This window comes from Canis lupus, chromosome 11 (genome assembly GCF_048164855.1).
Source record: "Canis lupus baileyi chromosome 11, mCanLup2.hap1, whole genome shotgun sequence".
Classification (NCBI taxonomy): domain Eukaryota; kingdom Metazoa; phylum Chordata; class Mammalia; order Carnivora; family Canidae; genus Canis; species Canis lupus.
Window position 1 is genome coordinate 28,964,050 of NC_132848.1, and position 25,997 is coordinate 28,990,046.

Below are 25,997 nucleotides of genomic sequence, written 5' to 3' on the forward strand. Positions count from 1 at the left end.
TGGAGCCCCACTTCTGGCTTCCTGCTTAGCAGGACGCCTGCTTTTCCCCTCTCTCTCTGCTTGTGCACATGCTTTGTCTCTCTCAAATAACTAAAATCTTTTTTTTTTTTAATTTATTTTAAAAGATTTTGTTTATTTACTCATGAGAGACAGAGAGAGAGGCAGAGACACAGGCAGAGGGAAAAGCAGGCTCCAGGTCTCCAGGATCAGACCCCGGGCCAAAGGCGACACTAAACCGCTGAGCCACCTGGGCTGCCCAACTGAAATCTTTTTAAAAAATTTTAGTTAGTGCTCTCCAGTATTGAATGCAACCATCAGAGCTGGTGCTTCTTAGTTTGCTGAGGCTTGGACAGTGTATAAGGAATTCTTAGTTGGCTATATCTTTGGTTTTGTTTTACAGGTGTTGAGATCTGTATAGCTACTCCTGGGCGCCTGATAGATTTCCTGGAGTCAGGAAAGACAAATCTTCGCCGTTGTACTTACCTTGTACTGGATGAGGCTGACAGGATGCTTGATATGGGCTTTGAACCTCAGATCCGTAAAATTGTTGACCAAATCAGGGTGTGTAAAACTGATGATACACTGTCTTTATTCCCATTTCCTGTCACAGTTCCTTAGCCTAAAAGAAAGCCTTTCTTCTCCTGGTAGCCTGATAGGCAGACATTGATGTGGAGCGCAACCTGGCCAAAAGAAGTAAGACAGCTTGCAGAGGATTTCCTTCGTGATTACACCCAGATCAACGTGGGCAATCTGGAGTTGAGTGCCAACCACAACATCCTCCAGATTGTGGATGTCTGCATGGAAAGTGAAAAAGACCACAAGTAAGAGGGATTTTACTGTTTTGATAATGCTGTTAAACTTTTCCTGATAATCCTCCCAAAATTAAAGCATTGAAGAAGCCTGAAATTTTTTGAGGGCCAAAAAATGTTAAAAGCATTACTAGCTTACCAGCTATCCATTCTTTATCTCATTCTCCAGAATATTGTAGTTATAAGCGAGGTACTGGATTCTTAGAATTAAATCCCAGTTCAGATAGTTAACAGCTGTATAGAAGATAATGTGAAAAGAGTACTGTAGTTTTGAGGAATTAATATTGTATACATAGCTTTTACATAATGTGTGGGGAGATTTTATCTGAATGCATTTTTGCTGGTCTTGTTTTCAGGTTGATCCAGCTCATGGAGGAAATAATGGCTGAGAAAGAAAATAAGACAATAATATTTGTAGAGACAAAGAGACGCTGTGATGACCTCACTCGAAGGATGCGCAGAGATGGGTGAGTGCAGCACTGAGGTAATTAGCTTCAGGTTTTATATTTATAGTTTAGTAGGAATTTCTAAATTGGTATTATATATATTGTATATTTCATAATGCCCGTCATGCACCTTACTCTTTGGATGGACACAGTCATCTATTCATGTAGCCTAATAAACCTTCACAATTCTGTGTGATAGTTCTTCTTTTTAAAGTTTAGTTTCTCTTTTTTTTTAAAGATTTCTGAAATATTGGTCATTTTTCTTCTGACAGTTGGCCAGCTATGTGTATCCATGGAGACAAGAGTCAACCTGAAAGAGATTGGGTACTTAATGGTGAGTTAAGAACTAAATATTGTCCATACTCTATTTTAGGGATGGGCAAACTTTCTGTAAAGGATCAAGAAGTAAATATTTTCTGCTTTACAGACGATAACGGTGTATCGTCACAGTCACAGAATTTCTGTCAGTCATTTGGTTCTCATTACGGCAAAAAAGAATGGACATAGGCAATATGTGAAGATCAGCTTGGTTGTATTGCAATAAAATAGTAAAAATAGTATTTTTAGATTTGATGCATAGGCCAGAGTTTGCCTAGCTCTGCTCTAGTTAATTGACTAGTAGGGACATTTTTTAGCATATCTCTACTGTCTTTGAAAGTCACTAATGCTGGCTCTTTACACTTTTTTTGTAATTTAGACTACCTTTTATTTAATAAGGTCTTGTCTTTATAGACTGTTCATCAGCCTAGAGAGTTCCCCAAACCCTATACTTCTGGGATTTTTTTTTTAAAGGTTTATTTGAGAGCAAACGTGCACGTGAGTTAGGGGGGAGAGGGCAAGAGAATCTCAAGCTGACTGCGCTACGCGTGGAGTCCTATGCAGGCTTCATTCATAGTATAGGCCTGATTGATTATTAATTCAATCTCTAGTCCTCTCCCGTTCTCCAAGGGTAGGGCGTAGGGCTGAAAGTTCCAAGCTCATATAATCATGGCTTGGTCTCTGTGATAACCCATCCTGAAGTTCTCCGGGATTCCACCAAGCAATGCCTCAGCACAAAAGACACTCTAATCATTCAGGAAATTCTGAGGGACTTGGGGTCTCTGTGTCAGGAACCAGGCAAGGTCAAAGACTAAGAATAAAAGGCTCTCCTAGCATCTCTGTGTACAAGGGTTTTAGGAACTCACGGCCAGGACCTGGGGGCAAAGACTAATACATATTGCCTGTTACTTCACAGAAGAAAGTAGGGTTTCTCCTTTCATTCCACATCTTTTAAACTTGTTTCCTCTCCTGCTACTTTTGGTTTTATTTCATTAGGAAAGTAAATTTATTTCATTTCACGGTTATGCATAATTTAAGGGGAAAAAATTCTAGCTCGTTTTTTTTTTTTTTTTTTTCTAGCTCGTTTTAATTTTGTTTCAAATTGTTATACAATTTTAATAGTACTTGATTATTAGGGGTAGCTTCTTGTCTGTTGTTCATATGCTAAAGTGAGTATAATAAAGATTTTCATAGAAGTACTATTTCCCTTGAATTTAATCTTTTAAGAACTTGTTATGTTCTGGCACCATTATTTGAAGTTGAACATGGTAGAGTAAAAGGCCAGATAGCTAGGAATGTTTGCATGGTTATTTTATAAAGATAATACTTTATCCTTGATTGGGTAACTTGACTTTTGTGGTACTATGCTTGTTTTACAGAGTTCCGTTCAGGAAAGGCTCCCATCCTCATTGCCACAGATGTAGCCTCCCGTGGGCTAGGTTTGTATAGATAGGTGTCTCTGTCAATGGTATATGTATCTTTTGGTTTAAAGATTTGTTTGTCATTTCAAATTAGAGTTGTATATATGTGTGTTTAGATAAATATTCAAAAGAGAAGAATATAAAGCGTGATTCCCCCCCCCCACAACTGTTTATTTTTTTATTTATTTATTTTTTTTGTGGTTTTCTTTTTTTTTTTTTCTTTTTTTTTTTCCTTTTATTTTCAAAGTCTCTTCCTGCTCCTGACAAACAGGCTTTGGTCTTCAGCAAGGCCTAGGCATGACTGTTCATTTAGAGGGGACAGGAGACATTCAGTTGAACAGCTCAGCTGCTTCTTGGTTTTATTCTATTTTCTGGCTGTAGAATGAGCCTAATTGAACCTAAGCTATTAGAAACTGGTTTCCACAATTGTTCTTCTCCCTATAGCATCTATTTGTGCTAGATGTGTATGTGAGGTCCAATTCTGTGAATGCTAACATAATGTATTGTTGGGATTTAATAAGTCTATAAGTATGTTATCATTCAGCAATTAAATCTACATTGCCCAATTTTATTTACTGATGTAAAATTATTATGGACACTCAGTTACCCCTCTTCCCACCCGTGTTCCTATTATCGGTGTGCTGTCTTCCAATTTAAGAACTTAATTTGAAGCTCGTGTTCTTTTGGAGTTTTCCACCCATTATAATTTAAGAGTTATATAGAACTATCTTGGGGTACTTTATCCCATTATTCTGAGGTAAACAGGTATAACTCAAAACTTTAAATTAAAAAAAGATGACATTTCTATCAAAATTGACATATTTAATTTCTTGCCTAGTAAGGTGAGAAGTACCATATTCCCTTGTAATACTTAACATAAAGAGGATAAATGTTCAACTGGAATACAAAGGAGTGAAAGCTTTTTATACATTGCACTCATCATTCCCTCCTTCAGAGGTGGTGACCTGCAGCCATGACTGAAAATTGTCTCTGCCCTCTGAGGTCATGTCTGGATCTGTGCGGTTAGAACTCTGGGCCTGTTGGGAGAAGAGGCTGAGGCCTGAAAGCAGTTTACACAAAAGCTTTCAGTAATGGTGGTTTTTAAACAGGCTTGCTATGTGCTGGTAGCTTCTTTGTGCATCTTGCCTAGACAATTAAAAATATTTGTTCCTTTCCCCCTTGCATTTCTAAACCAAATCAATTGGCTACCATTAGAATGACTTAGACTCTTCATCCCACCCCCACTCATGCAAGTGCGGGGAGAGGGAAGGTACCTGAGTCTGTTTCTTGTTACTCAGCATCAGTGCTTGTTTTGGGCCCCTTTGTTTGCTGCCTCATAAAAATCAAAAGGAGGGGGAAAACCCACCAAAATGGCAGAATGCTGACCAAGGTCCTACAAGATCCTGGAAAGTGAAGGCTTCTACCTCACAGACAGGGGTGCAATTTTCAGCTGAGTCACCAGGCCTTTTTTCACTTCCTGTCGAGCGATGGCCTCTTAAATGTTCCCTTCAGGTAAGTTCTTCACTTCCCATAGTTTTATGATAGTCATCCTCAGGAAGCCACTATTCCCTTTCCACTGGGATAGTTTTAATTTTTCCTTTTTTTTTTTGTTGAAACTACACACTGTGAAACTAAAAAGTATTGAAATTTATTTTGTTTTGTTTTTTAACAGAAGCTTTGATATCAGCTGCAGCTCACTCAGTACATGGCCGAGGCAAATCTACATCGGCCCGAAGCAGCTCTAGATGAGCCTATTGGCTAGTTTCAGTCCCTCCCAGTTAGCGATTGGATATCCAGGCCATGTCATAGGGCTTGTCACTCAAAAAGTTGTTATCCTAGGCAGCTAGCCCAAACATGAACTTTTCAGTTTCTTACCCTGCTACGGCATCTTCTCTAAAGGCAACAAGATAATATTGTGGCAGTGCACAAATAACATCAGGGCAGGCTTGACTGGAGAAAACCAAATTCTGCGCTTGCTCCTATGTGCCCTCAGCCAGCTCTATGTGTATACACACAGGACACCCTTTCTAGTATGAAGAACTGGCACCATGTCTGTCCCTTATTGAACCCCTCCAGAGATACTCCCAAGTCTTAGTTTCTGAACTGCCGACTCCAGTCTTCCATGCTTTCTGCAAGGAAAGCACACAGCTGTGCATTCACTGCAGTCCTTCAACTTGCTCTACTGCTCGTGGTCAGACACCATGGGACTAAGGAGCATTATCCTAGCTCTGAAGATGTGGCTGTGGAGCATAATTTCCCATCCCCCCATCTTCCGTCCATCCTGGCCCCGTACCTTTTTGTTTTTCCTTTGTTGCATCAACGACTCTAGCCGGAGACTCACGCTGCCCCCTGTGATAACTGCCTTCTCGTCTTTCTGGTGTGATTTCAGGACTTTAGGGGTCAGTAAAGACTGAGGAGCCTTTATTGTAATAAGAAACAGACATAATGCCCCTTTCTTCACAGGCCCTTTAACAACAGCTGAATTTTTTTTTTTTTTTTTTAATCATCTCCCCTTTCCCCTGAAATTAATCCAGTCTGGGCAATAGATGCAGTCTGACCCTTTGGATGTAACTTACATTTTTTTATTAATTATTTTTTTCTACAATCACCCCAATTATCCTTGGGGGAGGCGTTGGAGGACCTGAAATTTTTACCCGAACCCAGGTTCTCCGGCGCTTGGCAACCAAATGGGGCTACAGAGAAGCATCTAAGCCAGTTCACAGAGCGAGCGTGTGTGGGGACTTCTCACTGCCACGGACCCTTGATGCATGCTCCCCGCGCTCCAGTGGTCCCGTGTCAGAAGGCGGAGTTTTCGAAAGGAGGCCGCCAAAAATAAAAGGCAAAGAGACGGGATCGGCTGCAGCGGTTTCCCAAAGGAGGAGGGAGTGTGCATCGGTCTGGTAACAAACAGAGAATGTTTTTTAATTATTTATATCACAAAAATCTGTGTTTTATCTAGGATATTTTCTGAATATTCTTTGTAAAATGCAGATTTTTTTCCACAAAACATTAGGATTCTTTGTTATAATAGATTTGTTTGTTTAAGTAGGTAAAAATAAACATTTAGCTGAAAGCATTACACTAACATTTACATACTTTAAGCATTAGGAGGTTATTCAACCCAATTCCCAGCAGTGGATAGAACATTAAAGTGTCTCAAGGTTTCATGGTTTTTCCCACCCTCTTTGGCTATTTAATTTCCCAGGTTATGTAGACCATCTTTGATAATTGAAGCAAGTACTGAGTTGAAATAACCTTGAGTTGAGAAAAAAAAAACAAACAAACCTTATTTGGCAGAGCTGGGCTTGGTAGTACAGTGAAATTTTAGTGTAATGTGCTCTTGCGGTAATTAAAAGGGGAAAAGATAATTTGGATAATTTTGCAAAGGAAAATAGGTGTGTACTTAACTTTGCCTCTGATCAGTTTTTTAAAATACAAGAGCAAAACATTTTTTAATCTAAATATTTCAATTAAATCTCCTTGAAAATGTAGTAATAAAGTATATGAAGTTTCTTTTTTCATTTTGCTCTGTGACTGGTTTAAAGGTAAGTTTGTTATATTACTGGTAGATTTTGCCAGGCTTCTCCCAACAGAGTAGAAGTAATTTGACCTTGTACCTTATCGGTGGTAACCACTTTGCTTCTACATTTCCAGTTTGGAAAAGGAGCTGGAATTGGATACGATTCCTGCCGGTCTATTGGTTAAAATAAAGAAGAGGCAGGAGTTTGGATGGTTGGATGGGATTCCCTTAGGATTTTACAGCTGATAAAGATGCCACTTCCTGTGCATGTCCCAAGAATCATTCATCCTCTTTTACTCTGTTGGGATGAGTCTTTTTTTGTTCATGTTCAGTGTGGTTACTAACTTAGTCTTCTTTCCTCTTGCTGTCATCTGCATTCGTGCTTCCCACCTGTTGTTGGCATGTCCTTTACCTTCTCTTTCCCTGCTACATCAACCTGCACACTGACTCATCGTTGGCTTTGAAGATGTGGAAGATGTCAAGTTTGTGATCAACTATGACTATCCAAACAGCTCAGAGGATTATGTGCACCGTATTGGCCGAACAGCCCGTAGCACCAACAAGGGCACCGCCTACACCTTCTTCACCCCAGGGAACCTAAAGCAGGCCAGAGAGCTGATCAAAGTGCTGGAAGAGGCTAACCAGGCTATCAACCCAAAACTGATGCAGTTGGTGGACCACAGAGGAGGCGGCGGAGGAGGGGGTAAGGGTAAGTCCTGGAGTTTTCCAGGTACTACCAAGGTATCTTTTTGTTTTTTAAGTCCTGTTGAAAGCTTTTGAGTATGTTGCTTAATAACAAAGGACAGTGATGACTAGTTTTTCATAGTCTCTCTTAAGTAAGCCCATATTGAAGGTTGCGAGGTGGGGGCTGTGGAGATTGTCCAGTATTTCCATAGGCAGTATTATAAAACTGGCCTTTGTGTTTTGAAGTACATGGTACATGTTCAGAATTAAGCTGAATTCTGATTGCTTTTAATACCTTCAAAAGCCTTAGTGTAGTATATTAGGTTTTCAGTTTTTAAGGTGAAGAGATGAGTAATTTTACACCATTTTATGGTAGTAGAAACAGGCATAATTAATGGATCTGAAAATTGGATAGTTGCAAATATACTTGGATCAGGGCTTGACTACCATACCAGTTTGGAATTATTTTGTCCCAAACTTATTGCATGCTGAAGCCATTAAAATCACCCAAGAAGTTTTTAAAATAACAAGTTTTTTGGTTTTTAAGTGGGTTTGGAATTGAACCTAGGATCCTAAAGCTTGTGAGGTAATTCTGATGCATTTAGGTCCACAAAACAACATAGAGAACCCACTAGTAGAGGGTCCTGGTAGGGTAATCTGAACTTAGCTGCTTGTCTTTGTTCTTTAACTTGTGGTAAGTCACCTAAACTTTTCTACCATTGTTCCTGCATTTTGAAGATTGTATTTCTCAGTAAATCCTCAAAGGGAAAAAGGACCTAAAACGGTGACAAGTTGAATGACCTTTAATATTCACCATTTTTTCTGAATATGTGCTATTAAAGAATCAGATTATGGGTATAGTTTTAAAGTAATTTGGAGGCTGGCCTAGTTAAAAGATCAACAAAGAGCATTGAATACTTTTGTGTTGTAGAGTTTTTACATCTGGTTGCATTTGGATTGTGTATCTGGCATTAAAGATACCTCGTGTCTTCCCCTTAGGAGGTCGTTCTCGATACCGGACCACTTCTTCAGCCAACAATCCCAATCTGATGTATCAGGATGAGTGTGACCGGAGGCTTCGAGGAGTCAAGGATGGTGGCCGGAGAGACTCTGCGAGCTATCGGGATCGTAGTGAAACCGATAGAGCCGGTTATGCTAACGGCAGTGGCTATGGAAGTCCAAATTCTGCCTTTGGAGCACAAGCAGGCCAATACACCTATGGTCAAGGCACCTATGGGGCAGCTGCTTATGGCACCAGTGGCTATACAGCCCAAGAATATGGCGCTGGCACTTATGGGGCTAGTAGCACCACCTCAACTGGGAGAAGTTCACAGAGCTCTAGCCAGCAGTTTAGTGGGATAGGCCGGTCTGGGCAGCAGCCACAGCCACTGATGTCACAACAGTTTGCACAGCCTCCAGGAGCTACCAATATGATAGGTTACATGGGGCAGACTGCCTACCAATACCCCCCTCCTCCTCCTCCCCCTCCTCCTTCACGTAAATGAAACCACTCAAGTGGTAGTGACTTGTGCAGACTTACTACATTTAAAGGAACGCTGTCTTTCCCCTTTTTTTTCTCTTCCCCTTTTCTTTCTTTTTCTTTTTTATTTTTTTTCCCAACCATTGTGATTTGTCTTTCATGCAGATTAGTTAGAATTCACTGCCAGGTTTCTTCTGTCCGCCAAAATGATCCAGTCTGTAATAACAGATTTTGTAAAAAAACATATATATATAGCCGACTGGAAGAGATTTTTTTTTTTTTCCCCAACTTCTTGCATGTTGAGGATACTTGAGCTATTTTTCATCTTAAAAGAAAAAGTAAGGTATTAGGCCCTTTTGTGGGAGCCCATTTTTTTGTTGTTGTCCTGAGTTGGGGTAGGGGGGAGGGTAGAGGGTTGAATTCTGCAGAAGAAGATGGCATCTGTGCTTTAGATTGCTCTCATTACTGGGTTAGAAAACCAAGAGGGAATTCCCTGCACATTTTCTGTAATGCTTTTTAATGTTCCTCAGGCCTGATGAGTTTCTAAGACAATGCTTTGCCATTGTCATTTTGGCTGATTGCTTGTTTAAGTGCATTTGACAGTTTAAAAAAATTCCTAATTGGTTTTGTCTCCCTTATATTCCACCTTGCCCCTTCCCAGTTACTGAAAAATAACCATTTTAGTCAGGTTAGACATTGAATTGCTGAGTCTGAGTTTCTTAAGTGTATCTTTTAAATTAAAAACCCCAAGTGTTTATTGCAATGGTTAAATGTAGCCTCTCAGCATCTGGGTGGAAGCTGCCTATTTTTCTTCCCCACATAACCAGGGACCATCTGTGAAATTCATTTTCCAACTAGATAGCTGCTCTGAGCAGAATGAACATAAATGCTCACTGAAAATTTATTAACCAGTTAGTTAAATAACCAGTTAAGTATGCATCCACCTACAGTGTAAAAACCACCTTTAATTATAAACCGAATATACTCAGTGGCAAATTTTCTTTATATCTCAGTTGTAGAGCTAGAATACAAAAGCACCTCTTTGCTAGCTACTCAGCCCTTTTGGCCAAATTATCTTGAATAAAGAACCTTTGGGGTCTGTTAAGAAAGCTCTTAATTCTCTTCATACTCTTCTCTGCAGTGCTTTGTAACAGCTCTTGGATGCAAATTTTCTTCAGCATCCTTTTGCACTCAGCTTTTTACAGGTAGGTAGTGCTTAAGAAAAGTTACAGAGGACTAAGCCCACGTCCTCACTTTTCTTCCTCCTGAAGGTAGGTGAGTTCGTCCCCTTCCAGTAGTGATACTGTTTTACTGAGACTTCCTATAGCACATGAGCCTAGAAAGGATTTTCTGCTCTTGTGTGTTCACTGTAACAGGACAGGACAAGGAGATCAGATGACCCCAGAACCCTCTTCCATATCCAGTGTTGGACTATTAATTTTTTATGCTGTTACTGGTATTGTTGGTTAACAATGTAGTTAAAGGGGGAAGGCTCCACTGCATCCTTTGGCTAAGGACTGAGGGTGCTTGCTGGTTTGTAATATCTAAATACTTGAGGTTTTTTGTTTTTTTTTGTTTTGTTGTTTTTAAAAAATTCTTCAGGGAGAGAAAAGGGATGGTTTCTGAGGGGTTCTGAAAAGTATGGTTGAATGTGCAACATACAGGTAGGTTGTCAGCATAAGCTGAAATGTACGCATGTGAGAACTTGTTGTCCCCCATCCCCCCACACACACTTTTTCTTTAACTATACTCTTTTTTTCCCCCTTCGAGAAGTTGAGGCTGAGGGAGGATGGTAGGCACAGGAAAATTTGGCAAAACTGCTCTGTGCTTTCGAACCAAAGTGCCCCCTCACCCCTGAAAAAGAAAAAAAAAATTATTATTTTTTTTTTTTTTGGTCTAAGCATTGACCAGTCCATTGTAGACATTTCTTTGTACACCAGAATTCTGATTATTTTTAAACAGGTGCCACCACAAGGGTTGTCCTTCTTACTCTCTTGCAGGTCTTAATGCAGCTTTGTGGGAAAGGTCTCTGGGTAGGCAAGTGGTATTTGGTCTGCTGCTTGCCAACCCTTTTCCCCCCAGGGATGCTGTGGTCATAAAGTCAGAATAACAGCATATTCCAAATCTCAAAAGCTATTGTGGCCTGAGCACAGCTGAAATCTAGCAGAGTCTTTCATATATAGCTTTAGAGTAACTCTTCTGCTTCTTTGTCACTCGTAATTCACGTTCTGCCTTTGCTTCAGAACATGAGCAGAAGAGTCCTCATGTGACGCTAGTTATTATTGCAGTCATGGTTGAAAGTCATTTAGGGAAAGGATTTCAATATAAAGCTGTGGGGCTGCTTCCCCCCAATTCCTCCCTAACAATTCATTGTGTGGACTTCTCTCATCTAAAAGGTTGGTGGCTTTTTGCTTGGGATCAGTGCTCTATTCATGTGTTGCTGGTCTCTGAACACATTCCTGTTGCGTTAAGACTTGAAAGATTTGTAGATGTGTGATGTTCAGGCACAGGATGCTAAGAGCTATGTTACTATTCTTAGTTTGTAAATTGTCCTTTTGATACCATCTTGTTTTCTTTTGTAGGTATAAATAAAACACTGTTGACAATAAGGCGTGAACTTTTTATTGCTTGAAAATTATCTGACTATAGTCCAGTGGTAGTTTTATTAACAGTTTTTATTTACTTCAAGTTTGGGGACGTCAGATTGAGTAATCCCCTTAGCACCTAAAAATGTGAAAGGGAGGTGGGACTGATTGATTTTAATGGAAGAATTTGAGTCACAAAGCAAGGCTGGGCACCTAGCTGGGCATCTAGTAGGTAAAGGCTTGGGCATTTGTTTCCTTATTGGTAAATGGTGGTCATGGTAGCGGTACCCACCTAGGTGGGATCAAAGTACTGTATGGAGCTGCTGTGAGCTATAGCAAGACCCAAGTCCATTGTAAAAGTGAGGAAGGAAACTACTTAGGTCTAACCAAAGCTAATGAATTTGGCTTTCACTTATGGCCTGAAGGCAGGTTGAAAGTAAAATGACATTTCACTCCCATTAAGACTAGATCACCTCTGTATCACTCCCTAAACTTAGTCTTCTATCTGGAAAGTGAAAATCACAACAACATGCTAATACTTTAAGGCTGATCTTTGGGGACATTTGCCTTATACACAGACTTCTTTCCGGATGGGATTGACTGTTAGCGTGAGGGTCATGCTAAGACTTTAGGGAGCAATGGTTTATTTGACCCATCCATGGATTAAACACCTAATATTTCTTTATACACAGTTGATGTGAGGCACCATGCTTGTGTTAATTGGCCTAAACTTTTTATTGGTGCTATAATTTAAGGGACGGGAGAACGTCTTCTAGATAGATCAGTGCTTTGCTGAAATCCACACTAAGCATTTTTCTCATTTTAACACTTGGCCCAAGTCATCCAGGAGAACATTTCAAATAGCTTGCTCTGTGTCCTTGTTAAGGTGTAGAATCATCTCAGGCCCTCAAATGGGCATTGGAAGACTTAACTTCTTTCCTTTAAGGACTAGAAAAAAATGGAATGAAATTAGAATTTATCACACTGCAGACTCCCTTGTAACTGCAGTGTCTCTAATCTCTGGTTCATAATAGGTGTTTGGCTGTTGAAGCCAAGGGGGAAGCTTCATTCCAGGTTAAACTACAGGCTTAGTGACACGCCCGCCCCAACCCATCTTGGTTACTGATCCCCCTTTCCCTTAGGTCATAAACAGTTTGGCCTCCATTTCTGATTCACTTGAGATCTGCCCACAAACTGGTGACCAATTGAACAACTGCAACTGCCCCATCCCTAGTCTTCCTACTTTAGTTGCCTTTTATTCTACACAGCAGCCTCTGGGCTGGTTCTTCAGACCCTCTGGTGGCTGCACTTGGCCATCTGTGCAATGCAAACCTGTAACCTCCTGCCCATCCCCACCTCCAGCTTTGCTTGATCTCTGAGCTCTTCAGCTTTATAGATAGACCACACTAGCCTCTTCGTCCTTTGTCACACCAACCTGGTTCCAATCTCCGGGCTCCTTCATAAGCTATTCTGTGGAATGTCTCATGTTTTCCTAACAAAATATGTCAAATGTCCTCATAGTTACCTCCTTTATACACATTGCACAGTACATATATCTTAACTGCATTGTGTTTTCCATGGTGTTTGTTTCCTGAAAATACTTGTTCATCTTCCCTCATTAAAAGCACCACGAGGGGCATAATCCATTCACTTCCAGATCCCCTCATATATTGAATAGGTAACTCCTTGTGCCCGTGCCAGCAACCCTGCTCCGTTCTAGCACCTACCTTTGGTCACATACAAGTAGAAGAAATCGCAGTAGAAGATGGTTTGTACTACTCCAGACACGACTGCAATTTGGTCATAGAAGTTTTCAGTCTGGTACCGCCTGATCCAGTTAGCTAAGTAGAGTGCCCGGTACAGCCCAAGAAAGAACAAGTAGTGAGTAGTAATGGTTTCAGCCTCTCCAGTTTTACTGATCATGAAGAGCTGGGGCAGGATGGCCACTGATTCCAGGTAGATAGAGAAAGTCCAGAGGATCTGAACCAAAGAGATAAAGTGGGCAGAGGAGAGTGATCAAGACCATGAAGGGGCCCATCTTTTTATAAAAATGTAATTAGTGGGATGCTTGGGTGGCTTGGCGGTTTAGCGCCTGCCTTTGGCCCAGGGCGTGATCCTGGGGTTCCAGGATCAAGTCCCACATCGGGCTCCCTGCATGGAGCCTGCTTCTCCCTCTGCCTGTGTCTCTGCCTCTCTCATGAATAAATAAAATCTTTAAAAATAATAAAAATAAAAATGTAATTACTAAAATAGTATGTCTACTGAAATAATATAGTGAGGGGAAAAAAAGTTCCGGAAATAATCAGTATATCATTTCACCTCTGTCTCTCTGAATAAAAATATTTTTAGAATATTAAAGCAAACTTTTTTACAACATCACATGAACATTTAGAACATAACTGTTGCAAAACCTAATTGTCTAACCTCGCCGTAACTGAAGCCATAGTTTCTCAAAATGCAGTCCATAAACACTTGCATCAAAACTTCCAGATGTTTGCTACCTCAGATTCTTGGGTCACAGCCCAGACCTACTGATTTGAAATCTCAACCTGGACTGTGCCCTAGTATCCACCTGTGGGACACAAGGTCCCAGTAGCTGTAAGTGGTGCTGTAATGCCTGCTTTGTTTACTAACAGGACTATTTGGATGTGCCCATTTTCTAATGGAGCATGTGAATTAGCTTATTACCAATTTTTAATCTTACAATGACAATATATATGAATAATAGTCCCAGCTGTACCAGAACACAATCCCAGATACTACAAAGGATCCAGAAGGAAGGATGTTAGGGAACATGTTTACCTTTAAGAATTCACATTCCAGGTCCCTTCCCTTACCTCCAGGGGAGTGAAACTGTAGTTCTCAAGGAAGGAGAGGCCAATGACAGGGACCAGAAGAAACTCCAGGCGGAACGTATCATTCTCACTGTCAAAGGTCTTCCGAAACTTCCCATAGATCATGTACACTGTGACATAGGCACAGAGGAGAAAAACCACCTGACAAGGGAAAGAGACACACGGGGATCAATGAAGTCATCTAGCCTATTTGCTGAGCTTCCAAGCCACCCCGAGTTGGGATCTGGCTAGTGCCCTGCCCCAAGGGGGACAAAGTGAAATGTGTTTGCAATTTCTTTTGAGTCCTTGGCCTAGATTCTGAAGCTAATGACCCTTTTGTTAAGTAACTCCATGCTTCCGATGAGGACCAACGGCACTAACCATGAAGACTTAAAAGTGCCCAGGCCTCTCCTTACTGCACAGCGTCTGGTAGAAGACCACACCTGACCTCTGTCCAGGGTTTTAGCAGTGGCCAGCCTTCCAGAGCTCTTAAAAACTCAAATTTCCAGATCTGCCTCAGTGACTTGTAAGCATTCTTGCACCAGGACTGACAACCTTTGAATGAGCTGATCCTTACTCCTTCAGGAAAGCTCTCTTTTTTTAGTCTTGGTAGCTGCCCTCCAGCATGAGGTGGTTTTATGGTTTGGCCTCTGACCTTCTAGGCCAGAGGTTCTCAAATTTGTATGCGCATCAGAATCACATAAATGGCCACCTTTTCTCCTCCTGCCCCTAGAGTGGCTGATTTAGTAGGTCCAAGTAGGCCTAAAGATTTGCATTTCTAGCAAGTTCCTATGTGATGCTGTTGCCGCTGGTCTGGGAACTCACTGGCCTAGAGAACTCCTATTTGTACTTCAAAACTCAGATTAGTTTCTTTTTTCTTTTTTTTCTTTTTTTTTTTTTTCAGATTAGTTTCTTACCAGAATGAAGCAAATCTTTGTGTCACCATAGCCCCATGGGAACACATTTACTGCCACCCATGACCTCCAGGTTCTGCAAATGTCTGTGTACCAGTCTCTTTTCCCTATGGAAGGGGATTTCAAGGATGACTTCATGTCCACCTCCGAATCCCCAACCCCTAAAACTCAGGGCCTGGCACAAAACATGCTGGAATGAATGAATGAATCAATGAAGTAGTGATCACTTCCTCACGTCACAAATGGGGAAACTGGCCTCCCTGAAGTTCCTACAACTCATTCAGCCATGCCAAGGGCTGGGTCTGCAGTCCCTCCCAGGGCTGGCCAACTCACACCCGGGGGCAGAGGGATGAACTAGGTAGGTGGTGCTTTGCTATTTCTGGGTTGACTTTAAGACCGCGACTTCAGGACCTCAGACTGAAGTTCACACAGTTCAACACCCCACAGAGAGAACATCTTCCATTCCAACAAGGCGCCTAGAGTCCCAAAGGCACGTCTGATAGGGAGGGGAAAGAGAACTTGCCTTGGAGGATATATCTACGCCTTTACATACGTTCTCTCATAGAGTCCTCACAATAGCCCTGCAACATAGGTAGAATCATCCTATGGATTCCTCCTTAAAAGTGGAACTATTAGGGCAGCACTGGTAGCTCAGTGGTTTGGTGCCACCTTCAGCCTAGGGCATGATCCTGGAGACAGGAGATCGAGTCCCATGTTGGGCTTCCTGCATGGAGCCTGCTTCTCCCTCTCTCTCTCTCTCTCTCTCTCTCAGTGTGTGTGTGTGTGTGTGTGTGTGTGTGTGTGTATGTGTGTGTATCTCATGAATAAATAAATAAAATCTTTAAAAAAAAAAAGTGGAACTATTAGATGACGTGCTCAACTAAAAACTACATCCCCCAGCCTCCTCTGCAGATAAGGCTGGTCAGTAAGGTGCGGGGGAAAGTCACTGCGCACAGTTTGGAGAAAGCTCTTGACAAAAGGCTAACCCCAGTTGGCAGACACCCTACTGCTTTCTCCCCTTCTTCCTCCTTCCTGCCCAGAATGTGATGTGATGCTTAAGGAGTCCTAGCAACCATTTTGTGACCCTGAGGCAACCTTGAGGGTAGATGTCACATTTGGACTCCGTATAATTTGCAGGCCCTCCTAAAGAACTGAATTTCAAGATGGCAACAGCAAAGTCTTAAGCCAAGTGTGGGGCTCTTCGAGCAACTGCATGAGTCACACATCCTGGAGTCCTGGTCACACTAAAGATGATGGAGCAGAAAGTTAAAAGGAGCTGCAATCCCAGACCCGGACTGCCCACCCCCAGATTCCATGTTATGAGTAAAGTAAAAATAAACCTTTATATTATTAGAATAACTCCCTTTGAAAAAAGAAAGAAAAGATCTATTTATTTTAGAGAAATAGCACGAGCGGCTGGGATACCTGGGTGGCTTAGTGGTTGAGCATCTGCCTTTGACTCAGGGTGTGATCCTGCTCCCAGGATCGAGTCCCACATGCGGCTTCCTGCGAGGAGCCTGTTTCTCCCTCTGTCTCTGTCTCTGTCCCTCTGTCTCTCGTGAATAAATAAATAAAATCTTAAAAAAAAAAAAAAAGGGCAGTCCGGGTTGCCTAACCTTTTTTTGCCTAAACCTCAGCGGTTTAGCGCTGCCTTCCTCAGGGTGTAATCCTGGAGACCTGGGATGGAGTCCCATGTCTGGCTCCCTGAATGGAGCCTGCTTCTCCCTCTGCCTGTGTCTCTGCCTCTCTCTTTCTCTCTCTGTGTCTCTCATGAATGAATAAATAAAATCTTTTAAAAATAAATAAATAAAAATTAAAAACAAAACAAAACAAAAAACAGAGCACGAGTGGGAGAAACAGAAGGAGAGAGAATTTCAAGCAGACTCCACCTGAGCCTGGAGACTGATACAGGGTTCGATCTCACACCCCTGAGATCATGACCTGAGCGGAAGCCAAGAGTCATGATGCCTAGACACCCGTAAAATAACTTTTTTAAAAAAGATTTTATTCATTTATTTATTCGTGAGAGACACACACACACACAGAGAGAGAGAGAGGCAGAGACACAGGCAGAGGGAGAAGCAGGCTCCGTGCAGGGAACCAGATGTGGGACTCGATCCCAGGTCTCTAGGATTACGCCCTGGGCCAAAAAGGGCGCCAAACTACTGAGCCACCCAGGGATTCCCCGTAAAATAACTTTTTTATTTTTTCCCGTAAAATAACTTTTATTTTAAGTCTCTGTTACCGACATCCAAGCAGTAACACTCCACTTCACTGACTGAAACCTGTGCTCCTTTCACTAACCAATATGGCCTTAAAGAGTTACAATGGCTGAGGGGATCCTGGGGAGCTCAGTGGATGGAGCATGTGACTCTTGATCTTGGGGTCATGAGTTTAAGCCCCACAGTGTCTTAGAGCTTCAAAAAAAAAAAAAAAAAAAAAAAGCTAGAAGGGCTGATTAAAAGCTCAGAAAATGCCTCATCCCAGTATAACCTCTAATGGCTGTGGCCCAGATCCTGAGACATCAGAGTGGAACCAAGAGATACTCAGTTTATCCTATAAAACAGTGCCATGCTTCAAAGCAACAGCTTCCCATCACAAAATTTAAGTCCAAACTGTTAACCCGCGCCACCTGCCCTCCCCCAGCCCTCTGATGGCAGACCTCTTGCCTGCTGGACTCCCCGGCTTGTTCCTTAAATTCACCAAGCTTGTTCCCATCTTGGGGGGTATTTACACAGCCTATTCCTTCTTGTTGGAATGCTCTTCCTCTGATCATCCCATGGCTGGTTCCGTCTGTCACAGAGACCTTGACATATATGTCACCTCTTCAGACAGGCCCTTCCTGGTAGCTCCCTAAACAGCTTCCTATCTGTTCTCTATCACATCACCCGGCTTTTTTTTTTTTTTTTTTTCATTTACTTATGATAGTCACACAGAGAGAGAGAGAGAGGCAGAGACACAGGCAGAGGGAGAAGCAGGCTCCATGCACTGGGAGCCTGACGTGGGATTCGATCCCGGGTCTGCAGGATCGCGCCCTGGGCCAAAGGCAGGCGCTAAACCGCTGCGCCACCCAGGGATCCCATCACCCGGCTTTTAAATCCATTTCTTAATGGGGTGTCTGCCTGGGTGGCTTAGTTGGTTTAGCATCTGACTCTTGATTTTAGTTCAGGTCTTGAGCTCAGGGTCAGGAGTTCAAATGCCAGGCTCCATGCTCAGTATGGAGCCTACTTAAAATAAATAAATAAAACTTTTTTTTTTAAATAATCAAAGGAAATGTCACCCTATTTTAGTTATTTGCATAGGCTCATCCCAAACCAAAGATTTTCTTGCTTGTTATAATATTTGTCACCCCACTTAAAATACTTACAATATAGGTTCCATGAGAATAGGAGCCTCCAATGTCTTCAAGTACCTGGCTCGTAGTTAGGTGCTCAATAAATACTTGTTAAATGGATATTGGATGAATAATCTCTCTGAAAGCTCAGGGTTCATGTTTGACTTTTTGCTTATTTTTTAACGATTATACTAGCTAAACTTTACTGACTGTTTAGTATATGATGGCTATTGGGACACCTGGGTAGCTCAGTCAATTAAGCATCTGATTCTTAGTTTTGGCTCAGTCATGATCTCAGGGTCATGAGATCAAGCCCAAGCCCTGTACAGGGCTCTGCGCTCAGCGAGGAGTCTGCCTTCTGCTTGAGATTCTCTCCCTCTACCCCTTCTTAACCTCCCTCGCCCCAGCCATATTCTGTCTCAAAATAAATAAATCCTTAAAAAATATATATGTGATGGCTATTGTATATTTGCATTTATTACCTCAGTTAATTTTAATTAAACCCTCTGAGGAAAGTACTAGTATTATCTTCATTTTGTGGAGGAGGGGAAGGAGATCCACGGAGGCCAGAGGGCTTGCCTGAGCCCAGGTCCCACAGTAGCTCACAACACAGTCAGGATTCACCTCTGGGTCTGCCTGCCTCCACTGCCTGAGTTCCCAAGGGCACTGTCTCGGCTGGTTGGGCTCGGCAGGCCCCGCCACCATGGCCACCACCCCCTCACCTTCATGACTGTGTTGTAGATGGAGATGAAGTTGGTGAACAGGTCCAGGTACCTGGTGGTGAAGACGAGAGCAAAAAGGATCTGGCTCTTCCCAGAGATCCCTGTGGCCAAAGGGGGATGGAAGACAGTGAGAACACAGACACCTAGGCCCACTGACCCTCAAGAAGCCCAGAGCCTGACCTGAAAAGGTCTAATAGGGTGTCCAGCTCCACTTACTGACAGCCCCCTGTCCCTGCACCATCCCTCTCTGAGGGTCAGGAAATACCCCTGCCCACTAGATCGCTTGAGTCCCTCTCAATAGCACAAACACTGAGTTCCCAGTACCCCTGCACATGTCTGCCCAGGTTCCGGGCTCTACGGAGGCTGTGGGGTGGTGGGGAGGCTTCTCTTTAACTCACAGACTTTATAAGGTGTCTATTCATCAGGGAGACTAGAGGGGGTGGAGGAAAGAGCAAGGCCAGAGGAGCATTCTGTTTTATTTTCCAAATTTTAAAAGTTAAAAATGCTTTTTTTTAGTTATAAAAGTTATAACATTTTTTGCCCTTTGTAAACAAACAAAAAAAATCATACATAGATATAAATTAAAAAGCAGCAGTCACCTGAATCCCAAAGACTCACTGTGTGTCCTCCCAGATCTTTATTGGCACACACGTGCACATACATGGCACACACGTGCACATACATGGCACACACGTGCACACACGTGACACACATGGCCCCATCAGGTTGATAGCACTGGGGCCATCCTTTCCATGCTATCTCCTCACCCGCTTTGGTCTCTTTCTTTTTTAACTTTTTGTTTTGAATTAATCTTAGATTGGCAGAATTGTAGAGCTAGCACAGAGAGTTCCCTTGTACCCTTCACCCAGCTTCCCCTAACGTTGACATCTTGCTGAATCACAGAACATTTACCAAAACCAAGACATTCGCATTGACATAGCATTGCTGACCCAAACTCTGGGCATTATCCAGATTTCTCCCACTTCCCCACGGACACCCACAAGCCAATCCAGGAAGCAGTGCTGCCACACTCCTGGATCTCCCTTTGGCCACTCTTGCTTCGTCACGGTGGGCCCAAGGCCAGGCAAGCCCTGCCCTACCTCCCTTTCCCCTCGCTTGACTGACAAGCCCACACCAGCCTGGACACCTCACCAAGCCACTCCCATCAATGATGCCTGCATTTCCCATCCAAAGGTCAACTCTGTCCTCACTTGCCCAACCTCCTCAGAGCCCATGGAGGGCGGTGTTTATTCAGAACCACCTCCTTCCCCTGGCTTCTGCGACTGACCTCCACACGGCCAGGCACACCTCTGGCCACACCACTTGATCGTTGCAGGGCTACCCTGGCTTCGCCCTGTCCCCATGCCCTCTCGTCCCATACCCCAGGGATGCCCCAGCTCTGGACTCTCCTCTAAGTTCTGACTTACAGATTCCTACCTCACCAAACTCATCATCTCCCCCCAAAACCCTCCTTTTGTCTCCCCTCCTTGAAAAATGCCACTAGGGTCCCCTCGAGGTCCCCTCCATGCTCGAGCCAGGAAACTAGGGGCCATCCTTGAGTCTCTTCCCCGTGTTCCTCCTTCTCCGTATTCCCAGCACTACTACCCCCCACTTCCCTGCCCCTCGTCCCCCCAGCACCCTACCCCAGGGATCCCACTGGTCTCCCCAAGTCCTTCCTGCTGCCAATCCCCTGCCCTGCATTCTACTCACCAACCAACAGGTTATTTTCAAAATAAAATTCCACTGCAAGCCCTTAACTGGCTCCCAAATGCCCTTAAAATAAAGACTCGAGGGCAGCCCAGGTGGCTCACTGCTGCCTTCGGCCCAGGGCCTGATCCTGGAGTCCGGGGATCCAGTCTCACATCAGGCTCCCTGCATGGAGCCTGCTTCTCCCTCTGCCTGTGTCTCTGTCTCTCTGTGTCTCTCATGAATAAATAAATAAAATCTTTAAAAAATAAAAAAATAAAGACTCGAATCTTTATCATGGTTCACGAGGTCCTGCACAGGCCTCCCTGGCCCCACCGCTCATCACTGTCCCCCTGCCCCTCTCCCTCCAGTCCCAGTGATCTGTCTGAATTTTACTCTCAATGTCATGGACCAACTGGGGACTTTGGCACCGGGAGATGACACAACCTGATTAAGGGTCTGGTTCCTTTATTTGTCTGAACTGTGCCTTATGTATTCCTCTGGTGCTGGACCTTGGGGAGGGGGGGACCACTTTAAAGACTGAGGATGAAGCCCGCTGAAGCCTCCAGCATTCTAGAGGGTGCTGGGTCCCATGCTCGCCTTCGGCCTTCCCACCAGCAGGGCGAGCCTGAGCCTCCCACTCCTCGCTGTAAACCAAGCAGCCTCACACAGGTGGGACAGGGTGGACATGAGTGCCTCCTTGGGGGTCTGGGACTTGGACTTGCAGCAGCAGGGCCAGCTGTGGGTGAAGGAGCCCGCCCCCAGGATAGGGCCTGGAGTCTAGGAGGCCAGCACTGGGCTATGCCTGCTGCGACCCCGCCTCACAGAGGCCTCACAGAGACGTCCTCAGCACCACTTAGGAGGGTCCAGGAGGTGACTCTGGTCAGGGACACTTGGCTACTCCCCGCCCCCCACGGCCTTCCCCCACCCCTCCCCTCTCTGCATCCTCAGCCTGCCAGGTTCCTGGGCTTCACTCACATTTTCCTTAGTGCTCAGGAGCCCTGGAAATCTTGACCAAAGGTTTTCATACTCTTTTGAAAGCAGTGAAAAATTTCCACCCAAAGCAAGCTATGCTCAGAGATCCGGGACACAGAAGAGAACATGAGCCAGTACCTGGCCACAGCCCATTAAGAGGTCCACGGAGCACATAGGGGACCCGCTGCAGCCCTCCCTCCATGGCACAGACGGGGAAACTGAGGTCTGAGGTCACACGGTGAGTCAGTGGCTGAGGGAAAACTAAGCCCCAGTCTCCAACCTCTGTGAGGGGGTAGGGGGTAGTCAGAGAGGGTCACACCAGGCTCCGCATCTCGGGGCGGACAGGACTGGCATCCAGGCTCTTCACCTCCTCAGATCCCAACCAGGCCTGTACCAGCCCCTCTACACACACACACACACACACACACACACACACACACACACACAGAGGCTCCCCCCACCCCCAGCTGCCCTTCCCCGTAGCACTCAGCGCCTCTAACAAACCGTATCATTTACTTGGTTGCTCTGACTGCTGCTTGGTGGCAGTGTCCCACCTCTAGGAAGTCCGCTGCTCCCCCAGGCCCGGGGCTCTGTGGTTCCGGTTCTGTCAGGGGGTCCTAGGGCGCTGCTGGGGGAGTGGGCTGGGGAAACAGTGCCCCCTCCTGGCCATGGTTGCCCATCCTGCTCAGGGCCCTCCCTGGAAGGGCAGGGACTGACCCAAGCTAGATTCCTCCCCTCCCGCGGCTCCTGCCTCACTTCCCCGAGCGGGGTCTGCGGGGCCTGAGGGGCCGTGTGTGTCTCTCTCTCCAGGGATGGGGAAAACCAGAATGGGCTGCAGGTCCAGAACCACTCTCCGGCCAGCACCCACCCCTGACCCCCTGCAAGCCTCCCAGGCTGGCAGCCTCCCCACTGCTCTCTGCCTCCTCTCTTGGTGGGTCTACACAGCTTTCAGGGCCACCGCTTCAGCTCCCTCCAGGCCCCCTCTCCTGCTCTCCAAACTTCCATCACTCCCCAGACCTGACTCCCTAGCCTGACAGACAAGGCCTTTCACCTTAGACCACTCGGCCTCCTGCCACTCATCTCCCTTCCAGACCACCCCCAAATCGGCTGCCCACTCACCCTGGGACATGCCCTGTCTTCTGCGACCTGTGGGCCACAGGACACTCTTCTCGGGGACACCTTGCCCAGCCTCCAGGATCAGCACAGAGCCACTCCCTCCACGAAGCCTTGGGGGGGGGGGCGTCTGCTTTCTGCCTCCTGGGCCCCCCGCCCAGCCTGCTCTCGGCTCTGTCTCCCCTCACCCCAGGGCCCAGCAGAGGGTGGGCGCCTCCAGAATACCAGCGGACAAAGATGGCTGCAAGAGGCCTAACGCACAGTCCCGTCCGGAAACTTCTCCAGACCCCCAGCAGGGCATCCAGACTGCTGAGCCAAAGGGGGACTTTCCTACCATCCCTGGGCCTCCGCTCAGGGGCAGCTCCGTGCTCATCGGGGCGGGCCTGGTGTCCCTCCTGCCACATCACAGCTGCCCCTACCACCCGCAGGCAGGGGAGGGAGGGGGGCCCAGCCTGAGGGGCTGTCTGGAAGGGGCAGGGGAGGCTGCTGGGGGAGGGAAAGAGAAGACCCTGAGACCTGGAGGCCGCTTCCTGTGTACATACTTCTTCCCCCAATCTCCAAATTCCACCCGGGGCCTGAGGGAGGCCACAGACAACAGCAGGCCTCCAGCTCCCGCGGAGCCCAGCGAGTGGGTGGCGGGAGCAAGAGGGTGTCCCCTCCTTCTCATCTCCCTCCTCTTCCCGCTGACAGTGGCAGTGCCAAGGCAGGGAGGGCCGGGGTGACTGGAGGCACAAGCCCACGCCTGTGCATAACCTCCACGGCTCCTCCTTCTTTGATTCGGTACAACTTTAAATTTTCTTTGGAAGGTGAGCTGTGCAAAAAGAGCTTCAAGCACCCCCAAGCCAAGTCCCCACCCTAAACGGAAATTCGGGTGCCCCCCACCCCAGCCTTGCAGGCAGGGGGCCCAGGCGGCCCAGGCGCACCCCCCAGCCCCCCAGCCCCGCCGCCCGGGGCGACCCTCACCGGAGCAGCACTTGGACCTCCAGATCTTCCCCAGGAGCAAGATCATGGCCAGGAGGTGGCTCAGGTCTCCGAGGATCCGGAACACGTTCATGGTGCCGCCGCCGCGGCCCCGCACCGCGCGCGGCCAACTCCCGGCAAACTTCCCGGCGGCCGAGGCGCTGCCACGTCCCCGCCCGCCCGTGCGTCCCGCGCCCCGCGCTCCCGCCGCTCGGCCAGCGCTGTCCCGCCGGGCGGTGACGTGGCCGGGCGGCCGCCGAGCCCCGGGAGCCAGGAAGCGCCGCCGCCCCAGAGCCCGCCTCCCGCCCGTCCCAGCGCCTGGGCCCAGGGCGGGGCGGCCGGGGAGGGGGGCGACCGGGGCTGCGGCGGCGGCCGCCCCTCCGCAGTCCCTGGGGGGCCTCCCGCACGCCCCTCAGGCCCCCCTTCCGTACCCCGGGTTAGTACAGCGGGGTCCAGGTTGGAGGGGGTTCGCGGGCCAGCGCTGGGCAGAAGCCTGGGGGGGCGGGGGGCTGGAAGCAGCCCATCAAAGTGACCCACTGCCCCTGTCATCACCCCCCTGGGGACCAACACCCGCCCTCTCACCTGTTCACTGCGACAGCCGCCTTGTCCTGCTCCCACCAGTTGGAGTGAAGGTGGTAAGCTGGGCCTTCAAGTTTGGAGTCAGGCCCACCTGGCATCCAGCCTCCTCCGGCGGGGCATCTTCCCCTCTCAGCCTCAGTTGATTCATCTGTAAAATGAGGTTAGTGTATGAAAGACCTCTCTCAGGGAGATCCAGGGCTAAGTGCTTTCCTCTTCTTGGTAGGACAAGATGTTCGAAGAGAACACAGGCCAGGAGACTCCAGAGAGCTGCAGACTGTTGGCCACCAAGGTGGGAGGCAGGAAGGGTGAAGGGCGAAGAACCACCGGTGGGAGTGCTGTGTGGCCTGAGCAGGGCAGCTCTCTGGGCCTTGGTCTCTGCATCTGTAAGAGTGGACCGCATGAGCTAAGGACCCTTATGACCACCCTCCTTTTGACCCCGGTAAGCCCTTGGCCCAACCAGGACCTCCATCTCTCCCTAAACACTCGCCTCCTCCCACCCCCATCCCCACCACAGCCGGAGAGGCTCTACTATGATGGATCCTGTCCCTCCCTTACTCATCACCCTTCCATGGCTCTGTCACCATGACTCCCAGGGCAAGTCAGTCCTTTGAGACTCAGAATGTGGTCCAAGGGCCAGCAGCATCTGTATCGCCTGCTGGAAGTGCAGTATCTCAAGCCCCACCTCAGATCCATTGAATCTGAATCTGTGGTTAAACAAGATCCCCGGCTGACTCGGCTGACTCGTGTGCTCATGGAAGTTTGAGAGACACCGATCCAAACAACATTATGAGGGAAGTACTGCTATTATTCCTATCTTACACTGGGGAAACTGAGGCACAGAGAGGTTAAGTCATTTCCTTAAAGTCACACAGACACTTAGTGTCTAGATTCCAACACATAGTCTGACTCTGGGGTTTATGCAATAAGTGTGTGTGTGTGCTTTTAAAGATTTTGTTTTTAAGTAATCTTTAATTGGGTATAGACCTAATATGGGACTCAAACTCACGACCCAAAGATCAAGAGTTGCATGCTCCTCCAACTGAGCCAGCCAGGCACCCCCAGGGTTTATGCAAATAAATTTTTTTTAAGATTTTATTTATTCATTCATGGGAGACACACACCGAGAGAGGCAAAGACATAGGCAGAGGGAGGAGATGCAGGCTCCATGCAAGGAGCCTGATGCTGGACTCAATCCTGGGACTCCAGGATTACACCCTGAGCTGAAGGCAGATGCTCAACCACTGAACCACCCAGGCGTCCCTTGCAAATAAATTAATACATCACACTGTGGGTCATCTTGGGGGGGGGGCGTTGATGACACCCTTTGTCACCAGAGGTGGGAGAGCAGGGAATTGGCCCATTTGCCAAAGATGCTGCAGCAGGGACTCCTGCCCTGGCAGGGAGGTTGGGATGACAACAGCCATCAAGCATTGAGCATTGACTGGGTGCCAAGCATGGGTCAGGCACTTCGTTAGTTCTCTCCGTTCAGCCTCAACAGGCACCCTCCAAAGTCAGCTTTAAGTCCTCACTTTTCAGGTGACAGCTCTGAGGTCCAGGGAGATGAGATGCATGGGCCAAGTCTTTCTGGGAGGAGGAGCCAGGCACTCATCTCAGGGC

General features: G+C 46.3%; 2 protein-coding genes across 6 annotated transcripts in view; one reads left to right on the forward strand and one right to left on the reverse strand.

Moving 5' to 3' along the window:
• The window catches only part of DDX17 (DEAD-box helicase 17), a 20,812-nt gene extending 9,525 nt beyond the window's left edge, over window positions 1-11,287 (forward strand). The window contains exons 7-13 of one of the 2 annotated variants that reach the window (XM_072843940.1): window positions 401-561; window positions 649-821; window positions 1,166-1,276; window positions 1,528-1,589; window positions 2,953-3,012; window positions 6,981-7,223; window positions 8,198-11,287. In XM_072843940.1, coding sequence (XP_072700041.1) covers window positions 401-561; window positions 649-821; window positions 1,166-1,276; window positions 1,528-1,589; window positions 2,953-3,012; window positions 6,981-7,223; window positions 8,198-8,703 — 1,316 coding nt within the window. In that variant the 3' untranslated portion in view covers window positions 8,704-11,287. The remainder of the gene's footprint in view (window positions 1-400; window positions 562-648; window positions 822-1,165; window positions 1,277-1,527; window positions 1,590-2,952; window positions 3,013-6,980; window positions 7,224-8,197) is intronic. The other variant, XM_072843941.1, reaches the window with a different exon arrangement.
• KDELR3 (KDEL endoplasmic reticulum protein retention receptor 3) overlaps window positions 10,184-25,997 on the reverse strand; it is a 22,222-nt gene continuing 6,408 nt past the window's right edge. For 2 of the 4 annotated variants that reach the window (XR_012039235.1, XR_012039236.1), the window contains 6 exons: window positions 24,384-24,528; window positions 22,848-23,327; window positions 22,245-22,390; window positions 21,732-22,010; window positions 19,068-19,168; window positions 14,234-14,259 (listed from right to left, as the gene is read on the reverse strand). Coding sequence is in view for 2 of the 4 variants with exons in the window: in XM_072843965.1 (XP_072700066.1) it covers window positions 12,171-12,211; window positions 12,991-13,243; window positions 14,101-14,259; window positions 19,068-19,168; window positions 23,805-23,895 (645 nt within the window). In the remaining 2 variants the exon portion in view is untranslated. Of the gene's footprint in view, window positions 12,212-12,990; window positions 13,244-14,100; window positions 14,260-19,067; window positions 19,169-21,731; window positions 22,011-22,244; window positions 22,391-22,847; window positions 23,328-23,804; window positions 24,003-24,383; window positions 24,529-25,997 lie in introns of those variants that run through there. The other 2 variants (XM_072843966.1, XM_072843965.1) reach the window with 2 other exon arrangements.